At 41.5% G+C, this 15,171-nt stretch overlaps 1 protein-coding gene across 6 annotated transcripts in view; it reads right to left on the reverse strand.

Annotated features, from left to right (window-relative positions):
• Nucleotides 1-15,171, reverse strand: part of Herc4 (HECT and RLD domain containing E3 ubiquitin ligase 4) — a 283,320-nt gene that overhangs the window by 103,746 nt on the left and 164,403 nt on the right. For 5 of the 6 annotated variants that reach the window (XM_065439437.1, XM_065439436.1, XM_065439434.1 and 2 more), the window contains 3 exons: nt 13,986-14,078; nt 5,151-5,342; nt 1,080-1,127 (listed from right to left, as the gene is read on the reverse strand). In XM_065439437.1, the coding sequence (XP_065295509.1) occupies nt 1,080-1,127; nt 5,151-5,342; nt 13,986-14,078 (333 nt within the window). The remainder of the gene's footprint in view (nt 1-1,079; nt 1,128-5,150; nt 5,343-13,985; nt 14,079-15,171) is intronic. The other variant, XM_065439433.1, reaches the window with a different exon arrangement.

A 15,171-nucleotide genomic window follows, 5' to 3' on the forward strand; every position in this document is an offset into this window, starting at 1 on the left:
TCATAGGGCTAGTTGCTAACATGCAAAATTTTTGAGTTCCACAGAAAACATGCTTTCAGTGCTACTTGAAACAATCAATTTTTTTGTAGGCAGCCCATTTCTTTTAACAGCTTTTTGAGGAAACACTGCTTTAAAGGGCTACTCTAAATATTAAACTAGAATCTGTGTGTCATATTCTTTCTCAAACAAAAAGCAAACATATCTCACCATATAATATTTACATTCAACATTCTTGCGCCTGAATTGGTATACTGACCCATTTCAACTTGATTTAAAACATTCGAGCATAAATAGCCTGAGCAGAAGAAAACAAGGCAGGTGCACAGGAAGCATGTGCCCTGTTTTTAGAGCACAGCTCTTGGGTGCCTGTTCCTGTGTTGAGCGTCAGCAAGTTTCGTCTTCCCTCGGCATAACTGAGCAAATGCAAAGCGCAGCAGGGAATGAAAGAAGGTGATAGCATAGAGAGCGCAAGGAGGAAAGCGGAGGAGCAGGCTACGGTGAAAGCATGAGGCAGAAACTAGAGGAGGAGAGTATGGTGAAAGGGTGAGGAGAAAAGCAGAAGGCTGTGATAGTGAAGCGAGGACGTAAGTGAATGAAGCCACCTTGAAGCACCACCAGATGGCGCTCATGCCCGTGCATCCAGAGGAAAGAAAAAAAAAAAGAACCAGAAAGCTCACCTGTGTGCACAGCATTCGCCGCAAGCGTTTCCCACTAAAGGTTATGAGTGCATAAGCTGCAGTTGCCGGGAAGTGGCAACTGTGTGGCCGGTCTATATAAAGCACTGCACGTCACGACCCTGCCAGTTGGTGCAGTGATCGGTGCAATGTCTCAATATATCACGAAATGAAAACACATATAGAGCTGCCCTCAAATTTCGCATTAGGGAATATCATATTCATTGGCAAATTTTTTAGTTTGAATGTCGTTAGTAAGCATCCTAAACCATCGTCAGTTCAGCTTGATTACTTGTACTCCATAAAAAATGCATGTACATTATGTCAATGAATATATTAATCTTGCAAGTGTGCTTGCTTACACTCTCTTTAAAAAATAATAGCAGGTAGCAGGAATTGGCTTGCCTTTTTAACACCTCCAGCATCCACAGCATCTTCTCCATGAAATTGAACCTTTGCAACAAAATACAAAGCAATAGCCCACAATGAAAAGATTTCCACTGTCATGAAAGAATGGCATCATTATTACAACACTGGCAATTATAGTGACATATGAACATGAAGCCACCCGTAGAAATAACACTGAATGGCAATGAATAATTAAGAAGATATAAAGACATATAAGTGATGCACATATACACACATAAATGATGCATACTGAAATATGGTATATATTCTAGTGTAAGGGCTGCACTTCTTTTCCATGAATTTAGGCCCAAATTTCTTTGATGTGGCAACCTAGGCAAATCTTTATTTTAGTTTCATTTGCTACCTCATTTGTCATCACTAGCATGTGACCACAAAGCTGGTGGAACTAAAATTTAGTTGACCACAAGTGTACTGTTACACAATGAAGCTATCCTCAAATTCGGGTAAGGTTGCGCAATAAAAAAGTTGAAGGATGGTCCAACCTCCAGTTGAAGTCAATGAAAGACAGTCTTCACAAGCGAGTTGGAGGTGAGATTGGGGCACAGTTACTCTGCAATGCAGTAAATCACACCACTGTTCGCATGAGGGTAGTAGGAGTAGTGTGCGGCTCTAAAGCTTGTTGGCTGCACTATTTTTAGGATCTGCCCACAATTCTAGACTGCACTACCTTCGGGATTGGCTTACATTTTCAGAATGCACAATGGCTCACATTTTGACGCATGACGACATGTTAAATAATTTTAAATAATTCCCATGGCTTTTCATGCCAAAATTATGATGAGTTTTGGCATCATGGTACAATGGTTGCAGTATCGGGCTTCTCTGCCAGAAGCTTCTGTTTGAATCCAGGCAATGGACAATATTATTTATTTATTTATTTATTTCCTTTTGTTTCCTTTTATTTGGCGATTTCACATTTCTATGTTTTGTTGCTTTCCTGTGACCTGTCAAAAGTGCACCATGACTTTACGGACACACTGTATATATACAAATTGGCAAATTCATAAGAACACAGCATAAAATAAACGCACAAGTAGAAAGCGACACACCTTGCAGTAGCGGTAATAGGGAAACGGTTTGAAGAGCGTTTTTTTTTATTTGTTTATTTTTCGTTACACAGAAACAATGTTCATTTCTGTGGAAAAGAAAAAAAAATTAGAACTTCATCTGTTTTTCTATTTTATTTCCTAATGTATACTAAGATTTCCATGTGTTACTTCAGCTTGGCACAGAATGCCTTGGACCATGCAATGCATAATGTTCACTTGTGCTCGAAGCAACGGCTTAGGCCCTTTAATGAGCGAGCATCAGTCCGGCACAGGCTTGACGCTTCAAGCCTGAGCCCAGCCTGAGCCCGCCGAAAAATGCTTCGGACGGCTGGGCTCGGGCTTTCGTGCCGGCCCAGGCCCATGCAACGCTCTAGTTCATGGCTCGATACGGTGCCACTTTTAAAGGAACATCCACGAATGATACTAGACTATGGAGCCTGTCATGTTGCTTTTTATCGCGGAGTTCCAAAAGGAGATCACTACTAGCCATCTTCGATGCTTTACAACCAGAACCAGTTGTTTCAGCCAGTCGTTTTGGAACAAGGAAAGGCAAGATTAATTTTGCTTTCCTTTCTGGTTTATCAGAGTGGATCATGTGGTAGCTAGAAAAGACTACAGTTTGCTTACCCAAAAATTTGAATACTTCTTCAGTGTGCCCCCTTTTCTGGGGGTGATCAGGAAGAGTGGGAAATGAACTATTCAAAAACATTATTCTTATTTTGGCAGCAACACCAGCCACCTACTGTGAATTCCAACAAGAGGCCTTGCAAGACTTGTAAGAAACACATCCTGTGGATGCCAATTGCAAGTTAATGATAAAACCAAATATATACAATCAAGGTTGATTGTTCCACACAAGATTAACCCTTGCCACCTGGACACTCAAAAGAGAAGTGAATAAAAGACGGGAAAGATTGAAAGCAATAGAGAAAGGTCGGAGAGAGGGACAGGAAAAGGTGACTGCCGATTTCCCCTGGGTGAGTCAGTCCGGGCATGCTGTCTACGTGAAGCCGAGGCCAAAGGGGTGTGATGCCTCCATCAAGGGGCCTTAAAAGCTCCAAGCACTCTGCATCAGCTCCATTCAAAGGATTCCCTTTTTTCCAGACATGGCTAAGCTGCACACGACTGCACAACCAGTATATGCTCGGGTCCATCGTGTCACAACACACCTAACGCCTACTGACGCAGACACCCCTGCGGGGTGGCACATCATTAATGCATTGTTTAATGTGATAAGAGAGTCCTCCAGAGAGAGGTCTGGTATAGCATTCAGAATAATGATGGGGTCTTTGTGTAGGTCCACAATGGCAAAACAGAGCCAAAGAATGCCTTTGCCAAGCTTCTGAGTGCTCAAAGCAGCCAAGAGAGAGAAAAGTCTAAAATTCATGTAATATTGTTTAGTGCATTAGTTTTGCCATGAAAATAGCAACACCCATGTTTTTCCCAGCTTTCTCCTATACATAATTGAAGTAGTAACTTAGCGCAATAAAAACATGGAAACAAGAAAGGTGGGCAAGGACAAGCGCTACTCACAACTGTTTAATGGAAGGAAGGAAAGTACATATATATCCTCTTGTCACACAAGCACATACCAACCAGAAGAGAACAGGCACATGCACATCAAAGCCGGTTGTGCAAGAAGTTAAATTCGGCATCTAGTAATGAGATAGAAAGCTCACTTATGCGCCTATCTCTACTTGATAAAGAAGGCCTCAAGAGCAACGCCTCTTCCAGGCTCGCTCTTGAGGCCTTCTTTATCAAGAAGAATAGAGATAGGTGCATAAGTGAGCCTTCTATCTCATTACTAGATGCGAAATTTAACTTCTTGCACAACCGACTTTCATGTGCATGTGCCTGTTCTCTTCTGGTTGGTATGTGCTTGCATGACAAGAGGATATATATGTACTTTCCTTCCTTCCATTAAACAGTTGTGAGTAGCGCTTGCCCTTGTCCACCTTTCTTGTTTCTATGTTTTTATTGTGCTAAGTTACTACTTCAATTATGGACAACCAACTAGCCCAACAATCAACTCTTCTAAAATTCTCCTATAAAGGTTGTGGGGATTGAGGTGCCTTCCCACCCCCAATGCCCCAGCTCAATCACTAGGAACTGCCGCCGTAACGGCAACATCGCAGACACAGCTAGCACACCGGTGCTAATTTCTCACACAAACCGTACTTCTCCCTCCGAGGGTCGAGTCATGGAGAGTCACCGCACAAGCAAACATCACCAGGATGCATCCTGATTGGCCTCCAAAATGGCGGCCTTCAGGCGCCCTCTCCAAACGAGCTCTCTTCCACTGAGTGCTTCATGGCTTTATCGCTGCAGCAGATGCTCACAGGCGCTCAACGAGGTGGTTATGTGGGACCTTTTCTCCCAAGACTTCTTATTCTCACGCTTGGCGGACCACTACCTGGTTAGCCCTAGCGCAACAGGCGCGTGTACTCAATAAGTCTTGCAGTGAGGTTTTGCCCGTAAGCACCGTGACTGTCGCACTAAACCCGCATTTGTTGGCGATCTGACTCCAGACCCTTCTCTGTGCCGTGTCAGAGAGCCGACAAACACTGCCGCAGTGCCTTTGTGCGCCGCGGAGTGGAGGAGTGTTGTGCCCTTTCCTGACTGTTGCTCGTAGGGTGAGTGAGCCTTGTGCAAACCCATTTCCACAAGGTATCACAAAGCATCCATCAAACATTTACCACATGCTGAAGACAAATTGGACCCAGTGGACAGGACAATGCTGGAGGAAAAACAATTTGTTGCTAAAGAAAGCATACATGAATAGCCATGATCACTTCTGAACCATGTTTGTGTGGTCTGTCTGATATGCAATGTGTTAATGAAAATTATGTTGCATTTTACGGTATGTTTATATTTTAGACAAAAATCGAAAGGGGCCGACAATGTATGGAGTACCTCTTATCCCAGCACATAAATATGACTAGATCTATTTTATCCAAATATGAACAAGCATATTCACACAAACTTCGAAATAAATCACCTTAAAGAAGAGCAGTACAGTCACCTTTAGGGGCTTCTTGAGGTCTGCAGCAGATTGGTCAGCAAGCTGGTTTAGAGTGTCATTAACAATATTTTCCCGCCCAACATACAGCACCAAGTATGGGTTAGAAGGTGGCACCACAGGCAAAATCATACTGGCAATTGTCTGCTGGCAGGCTGATTCCATTGCTTGCTGCACGCAGTCAGACATAGAGGCAAATTCATTGTGGGACATGAGGACAAACAGGCACTGTAAAATAGGAGGTCTCAACAAAATAAAAGCTGCTCTTCTTACAGCAACAACACAAGTGCTTTGAAATTTTGCAATCATATATTTACCACATAAACATGAGTTCACTGAACAGTGGTAACATAACATGCAGGCACAATAACCAACCCCTTAACCAGGTAACATTTAGGTCAACATAAAACGGGCTAAACTCTTTAACAAAACAGGGATAAAAGAAGACAAGGAGAAAACATACACAACAGATGCACATGTTTAGTGTTTTTCTGCACTGGCATACAAAGTTCCCATCAGTAAAATATTGAACCATCGTAAGAACTCACAGTGGTTCTTTAAAACAAGCTTTTAATTGTCATTTCAATTGACAGGGCATAAAAATTTTTATTTTCAAGTTGCACTGCCATTCATATCTTGGAACAGTTAAAAAATTGCCAGTTTTGTTCTTTAACCCTTTGACTACAAGGTTTTATTTTCGACTGCATCTCAGCCACTGCTGGGGTTTCTTTCCATATTGATTTGGCATATTGCTTTCCATATTTATGTTGCATAAGAGCGAGTTCAATGCTGCTTTCTCCCAATCAGAATTCATCAACAATTTATAAGTTATTTCATTTAAAGATATGGTCGGACATGCCGCACTGGTTCGACAGGGCTCCCTGCCGAGACAAAGCGACAGAGCGCTCAGACATTTGCTCCATCTGCAGTCAAAAATTTACCTTACAAGTTTTTTGTATGATTAAATAATCTTTCCACAGATGGCACAGCAGGCATACAGCAGCCGTTTTCGCCCAAGCTGCTTTGGGAGAGGAAGGGGGTGTGCTCAAAACACAAAATGACTGTAAAGTGGCAAGGGTTGCGCAAGGGTCAGTCCCCGAGTTATCCCGGGAGTGGCAGTCGAAGGGTTAATTAACATACTAATTCACAAGGCAAAATGTGGCTACATGCAAGAATGATTTAAATGAGGAGTTTTTTTTTTTTTTTACAAGGTGTTTGCAAATATTTGAGACTGCATTTCAGGCAAATAATATTTGCAACACTTCATTCTCATATTGTTTGAGCATTTGAAACTGTATTCAACTATTCAAAGCAGTAAAAAAAGAATATCGTCATTACCTGACAATAGTCTGTTTTACTCGTGCCTCTGTGTTAGTTTGTACACTACTCTCTTCTTCTCTGTCTGCAATTCTATTCTAATTTCTTAAAGGGACACTAAAAGAAAATATTAAGTTGAGCTAGACAGGCTTCTGTAATAATAAGTCTGTCATTCATAGCAAGAACAGAGCTTTTGTAGATGAGAAAATGGCAAAAATCAAAAACTGTAGCGGCGCCACCTGTTATGGACTACGGTGCCTCTCATCTTACGTTAGCACTGGCTGATTCACAGAGAGTGGCATAAAGGGATGTCATGTGAAGATTATGTCAACTTGTCCTTTGTGGCTTGGGCAGTTAAAATTGAGGAGCAGCAGCAGCCGCACCTCTGGCGGCAATTTTCTATGCAGCAAAGTGATATAGTGGGACACAGAAAATGATGGTAGACTTCTGGACTAACATTTTATCAATCAAGCCCGACTTAATATTTTTCTTTAAGCAGTTTATAGTGAGTGGCCTACCAAGTTGCTTTCAGAACCATTCATCAAGGGTCATATATGTGGACACGCTGAACTTAACGGATCATGCATGGGGAAAAGCAACACGTAAGTCTGCTTACTGGCTTACACAGCGTCTGAAAGGCCGAAACACTTCAGACACTATAACAGTCACCGTCACTCTTGTGTAGAGTGCAGGAATGGCGGCCTCTGGGGTGCTCTGGAGGCAGCCAGCAACCAACACTGCACTGCAGTGCTCGGTGGACAGCCCGAAAGCCTCTTGAATGTGGATATCATCCCAACCCCATACATTTCTTGTGATATATCTTTGAGTTCATCTTCAAAGTTAGTTTTGAAGCAACAAATACTCACAGCATTCAAACAAAACATGCAAATGTGAACATGACTTCCAAAGAAGGAAAGAAGGCCATGGCCAGATGTTCAGAAGGCCAATGCCAGAAGCAGAGCCAGCTCAGAGTCATTTGACTGTAAATTAGAAACCCATTCAGGATTTGCTGCCCTGTCTGATACAAGAGCACAACTGCTTCTACAGTTTCTAAGCCCAAGATGCATTGTGAAATTTGCTGACAACCATGCTGCTTACTACACAATTGTGTACATACCTGGAAAAAAAAAAAAAAGGTAGTTTCTTGTTCGCCACTGACCTATATATTTTACTGAGGCCTACTTAGGCGGCTTATTGTGCAAATTTTTTTCTCTACAAATGGCAAGTGGCATCTGAAAGGGTTAAATGCCTGCTATTAAGCCTACTCAACAATAGATGATTGAAATCTACCCCAAGCAGAAAATTTTGTCTGTTGTAGGAGGCATCACTGACACAGGCAAGGATTAGTTACCGACTGAGCATGCCCATTAAAACCCTATTTCATAGCAGTTGTAGCTAACAAGAAAACTTACGCAACACTTGTTCAACTGATTACAGTAGACTTATTTTAATGTGTGAAGATACCTAGAATATTTTATTTACAAATACTGCTGTCTCAGTTTCTGAGACATAGCAGGAGTGAGTACAGAATAATAATAAAAAAAAATACAATTTCAAGTACTTTTAACAAAATTCACCAGAATACTAGAAAACATTACCAGAATACATAATTACGCAATTCTTTTTCAAAATCCTCAGTACCGAGTCTGCGCAGAGACCTATCAAGTTTATTCCACAAATCCACCGTCCGCGGAAAGAAGGAAAACTTAAAAGAATCAATATTCGACCTGAAGGGCACAATGTTCAGGGGATCAGATCGTCGAGTACAGCGTGCAGAAGCTGCAACAAAAGAAATCGGCACCAGAACACTCAAGCCGGTGTGAACTATCTTATGAAGAAGGATAACGCGATCAGAATTACGCCAGTGTTCGAGAGATTGCAACATTAAAACGTGTGCATGCGAAGTAGGCGAGAATTGCCGGTCATAGCGACAAAAAATGAACCAGACCTTTTTTTTTGGACAGATTCTAACATAGCTATGTCGTGCTTGAGGTGAGGTGACCAAACAACCGATGCATATTCTAGTATGGGCCTGACCAAAGTTTTGTGCGCAGTCAATTTGCATTCTCTTGTTGAGTTGCTTAACATGCGCTGGAGATACCAAAGTTTTCGACGAGCCTTATTGCAGATTATTTCAACATGCTTGCGCCATTTTAAATTTGACGCTAGAGTTACACCGAGGTACTTAAACTTCGTAACATGTATTAGACCGACGTCGTCATTAGTATAAGTAAAAGAAAGGGGCTGTTTCTTGTTTGAAAAGGTCATTGCTACAGTCTTCTTTAAGTTAATAGACATTTGCCAGGTTTCACTCCAGTTACAAAACAATGAAAAACCGTTATTTAGCGCAACCTGATCATGAGCATCAGAGATGGTGTTGTAGATTACACAGTCGTCTGCATACATTCTAAGTTTAACTTCAGTATCGCCAATGATTTCTGCTACGTCATTTATGAAAATAATGAACAAAAGCGGCCCCAGCACCAAGCCTTGCGGCACCCCAGATGTAATCTGTACCTCTGACGACTTCGTGTGGTTATACGTAACAAACTGAGAGCGCGACCGTAAGTAATCAGCTATCCAATCAACCAGCTTGCTGTCACCAAAATATGTACGAAGTTTAACTAAAAGCTTAGCATGGCAAACCAAATCGAAGGCCTTAGAATAGTCAATAAATATGGCATCAAGCTGTCCTCGGCTGTTAAGGGAAGAAGCAATGTCGTGCGTAAATTCAAGCAACTGCGTAACAGTGGAATAGCCAGCACGAAAACCGTGCTGCGATTGGGAAAGAATATTGTTGGGATTTAGGTATTCCACAATGTGCTTGTGAATAATGTGCTCCAATAGTTTAGAGCTGGTGGAAAGTAAAGATATTGGCCTATAATTCGGTATTATTTGTTTGTTTCCCGACTTGAATACGGGCACGACATTAGCCAATTTCCACAGCTGGGGAACTGTTGTAGAGTCTATTGATTTTTTAAATATTATAGTCAGATAGCTTGTGCACCATTCCGAGTACCTCTTTAGGAACATATTTGGAATGCCGTCTGGGCCTGGGCTTTTCGTTACATCAAGTTTTAATATGAGGTTATGTACTCCAGAGGAGGTTACATCAGGATTTGGAAGAGAGGGCAGATTGCGGCTCGCGGAAAATGGGGGATTGGTGCCATTATCGGTAGAAAAAACAGATTCGAAGAAGTTGTTGAAGGCATTGGCTTTAGTTTCAGATTGGGAGCAGGATTGGTCATTAAGAATAAAGGAAGAAGGTACAGACGATGCAGGACTAATCGATCTCCAGAACCTAGATGGATTTTTTTTCATAAATGTAGCCAATGTATTATTAAAGTAAAAGCTCTTAGCCTCTTGCATTTTTGCTCTTAATTTAGACTTCAACGTGTTGAATAAAGAAGCATTGTTCTTACACTCGGAACGGCTTTGCTTACGCAGCCGCTTAATGCGACGAGTGAGCTGAATTATCTCCCTATTATACCAAGGGTGTCTTTGGTTCCGTTTAATACATCTTTGGGGCACGTACTTTGACAGGCATTCATGGACAATGTCACAAAATTTAAGGAGCAGCGTGTCTACATTGTACAGTTCACTACAGGATTGGAAGTCATCAAAAGTTGAGGCTAAAGTGTCAAGTACGGAAGTATCGTCAGCTGCAGAAAAGTTCAAAACGGTTGTGAATGCAGGTCTTAGTCGAGGGCACACTAAGTTCAAGGCAATTTCAACTGCTTTGTGGTCAGATAAGCCTTCGGTGACTTCACATTTAACACCGTGCGATAAGAGTTGTTGGTTTACAAATACAAGGTCTAATATTGAGTTTTCGCGCGTTACAAAATCCACAAGTTGAGTTAACCCAAATGAAATAACCAGGTCGATCAGGGAAGCACAAAGCGCCCTATCATGGCCAGTTGGGGTAAGTGTGCTCCAGTTAATGCAGGGGAGATTGAAATCCACAGCTAACAATAATTTGCAACCACACAACTTGTTACTAATAAGGTACTCATTGATAGCAGGAAAAATATCGTCGGGGTTTGGAGGGCGATAAATAACACCAACAACTATTACAATACCTCTGCTGTATACTTTGCACCAAATAGCCTCAATGCCAGGAAGTTCAGGTAATAAAGAAAATTTAAGGCTTGTTTTAATGAGAACTGCCACACCACCACCACGGCCAACATCTCTGTCCTTCCGAAGTAGTACATAACCGGGAGGCAAAATATCGATATCAATAACAGATTCATGTAACCAAGTCTCACTAAGACAGACAATTGATGGGTTGTGGCTTTCCACCAAACAACTGAGAGCTTCAACTTTGTTGAGTACACTCCTCGCATTTACATTGAGGACAGTTATATTCTGCTCGCAGCGTCAGTCAACACGAGCCAAAGCAGTATTAGCCGAAGCTCTATTCTTGCCAGTCGCTTTTGCAGAAGCCGATTTCACGGGAGCCGAAGGCACAGAGGCTGACACCGTTGAAGGCGAACGCGCTGAAGCCTGAACAATGACATTCTTATCAGTGTCCCAGATGTAACGAACACCATCAATCGTGAGTGTGTCGTGTTTAAGTCTAAATTTACCAGCATTCTTGCGCATATCTTGCGAATTCTGCCACAGCGCTCTACGTGCCATCCGTACCCGTGCAGAGTAGTCCTCGTTTATATATATATTAGTTCCCTTAAGTTTCCGGGCGTTGTTCAATATAGCAACCTTTGTTCTGAATTCCAGTAATTTAATGATTACCGGCCGAGGACAGTTCAGAAGTTCAGAAGTTCAGAACTTATCAGAAGTTCTCATTAACAGACATGTGCTGGATGTATATAAAAATCTAAATTACAGTCCTCAAATAGTCATGCTTACCGTAAAGTCAGCCCCAACAGAGTTTAACTTAAAAGAAATTTATTGTACTTTATAAAAACTTTTCATTAGAACACAGCTTTACTTTACTATAATTCAGGAAGTTGAGTGTGTGAAAACATTCTATGCTGCTTAAAGGAATACTGACACAAACTTTTACACCATTTATTTTTTTTGCTTTATTATGTAGCTACCAACTCAATGGTTATATGAGTAATAATGTAAAGCACTGGAGCAGACGAAGACAACAGAGGAGTAAATTGTAGCATTGCCATTTGTTGGGCGTGTTGGTAAATTGAAAGCATATTTAGCGCCAGCTAAATATGCTAAAAATTGAAGTTAGCGCATTGTGTTGTCGTCTCCCTTCCGTCCTTGTTTGCTGGCCCTAATATGCTTACAACAGAGGAGGACACAACACGAGTGCTAACTTTCAACAGTTGGTTTATTTAAAAACAGAGGCACAAAGATATACATGCACTACAACCCTATGCCACCGCAAATGACACGCACACAGACATGGCATTTTTCTTTCCTCTTGACTAAAGTTGATATGTCTAAAAGTGGTCACACTACCAAGTACACACACTAGGACACACTTATATGACAATTCTTTCTTGGTCAATGACATGGACGGTGCGGTGACGCAATCCGTGCCCAATGTTGCAATCTTCGCTGCTTCAATGATTAATCTTGTTAGTTCGTCTTTGTGTAACAATAACACTGCGGTATTTTGGGAAAGTGGCTTGCATCCACACGTGCTTCAAATGCAGTCCTAGCTACCCATCACGTCCTTTGTTAACATCGTTAGAATGTTTTCTTAATCTGTTGTCTATGCAACAGCTTGTCTGCTTGACATACTGCTTACCACAGGAAAGAGGCATCTCGTGGACTACTCATTCCTTACAATTTAAAAATCGTGTTCTATGCCACTTCTTGCAGGCATGCATCTTATCTTGTGGAGCGTTGCTGGCCTTAGAAGTAGTTTTTAACTTGCATGAGACCCAAAACATTACTTTGCCATTAGCCCTTTCTACCAGCTTTTTCAGGTAACGCAAAATTTTATGTAAATATGGAATGACAGCTACTCTTTTCCAATCTTTTACACTACACGGAACGTTGATTTCCACACCCAAACGAAACTTCCTAATCAAGCCTTCTGCAACCACTGCCTGAATGTGCAATGGATATCCTGCTTCTGAAAGGCGGGCAGACTGACTGTAGAGACATCATTAGGTGACCGCACAATTTGCTAAGAGTGTTCTCAAGGCTTAGACCGATGATGCTTCTCTTCACTAGTTTGGAGTGAGCTGAGCTACCTGGCAAAAGCTGTTTATTACCTCGTGGTTCGTATTGCCAGCAGGTCCAGTTAACATGGAATGTATACTTAATGTGAAGAAAGCGCTGGTTTTTGTCATGGTTAGGCAATTCACAGGTTAGTGACAAGGGCTCCAGGCACTGCCAAAAGAGGTTAAGTACATTATTCACAAGGGGTTCAGAGGGGACATTGTTACAGTTTAAAATTATCAGATAAGCATCAACATATCTAAAAGTTCTAAGGACTCCTGCATCAGTGGCAAGCCTAGACAGCTCTCCAGATAAGTTTTGCTAAAATAGGTCCCTCAAAATAAGAGCAATGTAGGGCCCTATACACACCCCTTATTTCTGAATAAATTCTTTTTTGTCTCAAAGTATGCAAGTCAACTTCTGGCAAAATGATAAGAGTTACAAAAAAAGCCTTGCTAGTAATGCCAGATGCGTCACCAGGTGCTCCAGTGCTTTACATTGCTACTATATCACACCAACAAGGCCAAATGACAGCAGTGATTATACAAGACCTCAATTTCTTAAGTGCGTGCAACTCATTAATTATATTGTCTTTCAATGCAGCCAGTTCGAAACTTGTGCCAAATGCATTGCAGCTTCATGCTTGAAGTAGGCCTTAGTGTTACATCAGGGAAATCGGAGGTATTGGTTACATGGTAACACAAACCGCTCATGCACGCATCGGATAGCCCAGTGCAGCGGCCACACACCACATCATCACTGTCACCAAAAGTCGAGCGTGCATCACTGCATAGCTATGTTTTCATTCTTCACTCTGCATTTGTCCACATTTTACACAAGATCAGCCTGACTGTCCTCTTCTGTTGCTTCTCTCAGAACGCAGAGCCGAGGACTATGCAGAGCGCCCATTTTACATTCTGTCCCCTAGTAATCCATGAAGTGCCAAACACCTTACCTCAGCATTTGGGGATACAGTCAAAATGTGGCACGCAGCCATGAAACAAGCCAACAGACTTGTATGTCAGTGGTTTGTGATACCACATCACCATCCCCTCTGGTTATATGTGATGTAATGAGGATTTCTGCTTGAAGCCCAAGATGACGCTGCACTTGATTTGAACTGACAGCATTAAAATACTATGAGAATTATATGCAGTGCTTTTGAAAAACTGAAGCTTCAAACAGTAATTAATGGGTCGACATTTATCCATAAAAATAAAGTCATGCATTAGTACTTCTTTAATTATGTACTATAATTTGAATGAAAAGCAAAATAACATCCAGAAAACCAGACATTTGAAAATGGCATATCAAAGCAAACACATGTGAACAAACAAGCTTTGTTACCTGCATCTGGATACGAGAGTCTGTCTGCAGAATGAGCGTCTTGGCTTGAGCGTTGAACACAAATGGGTAGTCGCAGAAGTACACCTTATTGCTCTTGAGAGTAAAAGTGAGAGTAAGAAGAAAGAGAAAACAGTGCATGGATTTCGAAAATTGTTTTTTTTTCTTCTTCAAGCTGCAGTGCAACCAATTTATAAGAATAACTAGTCAGGCTGTGGTAAAATCAGGCATTGAATGGAACTGGATGGTTCAATTCCACTATGGAAACTACGTTAAAGTTGGCTGTGACCATAGTAACAGGCAACATGACTCTGCACATGACTTCATGTGCTCCAAGGGGTTGCGATCAGTAGACCTACAGCAATTGTACATGGCACACACTGTGATTATAAAATGCTAACTGTTATAGAATAACTGGGGTTTTTTAGCGCAAGAAAAAGGACGAGAGACAGTGGCAAGACGCGGAACACAGCGCTGCCACTGTCTCTCGTCCCTTTTCGTGCGCTAAAAAACCTCAGTTATGGAATACCAACACGCCCTAACCTACGCTCTTTCAAGTTATAGAATAGATTTCAAGCTTATTAACTGTGCTTAAAATGACACTAAGGGACCCTAAACGCTTTATATGGCAGTACTTGTACGCATATAATGAGTAAGCAATAGTAGACAAATGCTGTTTTATCTCATGCCTCAAGTCTTATACCGGTGCCACACGGGCAGAGAAAATGGCATCCAGTAGTTAAGGCCTTAAGTTCCTGAATGACATTTTTTTCAGCGGAGCTGTCACACGCCCAATTTTAATGACATTTGACTCGATGATGTCAATAACAGCATCTCCTGAAGTGAGCAATTTTAAGGTAATAATGAAAAGATAAACATTAATTTACAAGTTCAACCTGCCTTCAACGGTAGTGAAATGTAGAATTAAACATACTATGGTGCTGTTAGCTTTAGTCTGTCGCTGTCTTGCATGCTTGTTACCAAAATTTAACATGACCCCGCTTGCACCAGCTTCTCTTCTGTTTTTTTTTTTTTGCATTATATAAAACTGGTTGTGCTTGTTTGTGTGCTCTGTATGGCTTAAACACCTGAAAATTTTGTTTCCAGCTAAATAGGATGTCGTTTCAAATTAAGTAAACCGCACTGAGCAAGCTATGGTGTCGAGAGTATGCATTTCTTAGTCGAATGA

This window comes from Dermacentor albipictus, chromosome 1, assembly GCF_038994185.2.
Source record: "Dermacentor albipictus isolate Rhodes 1998 colony chromosome 1, USDA_Dalb.pri_finalv2, whole genome shotgun sequence".
NCBI classification, from domain to species: domain Eukaryota; kingdom Metazoa; phylum Arthropoda; class Arachnida; order Ixodida; family Ixodidae; genus Dermacentor; species Dermacentor albipictus.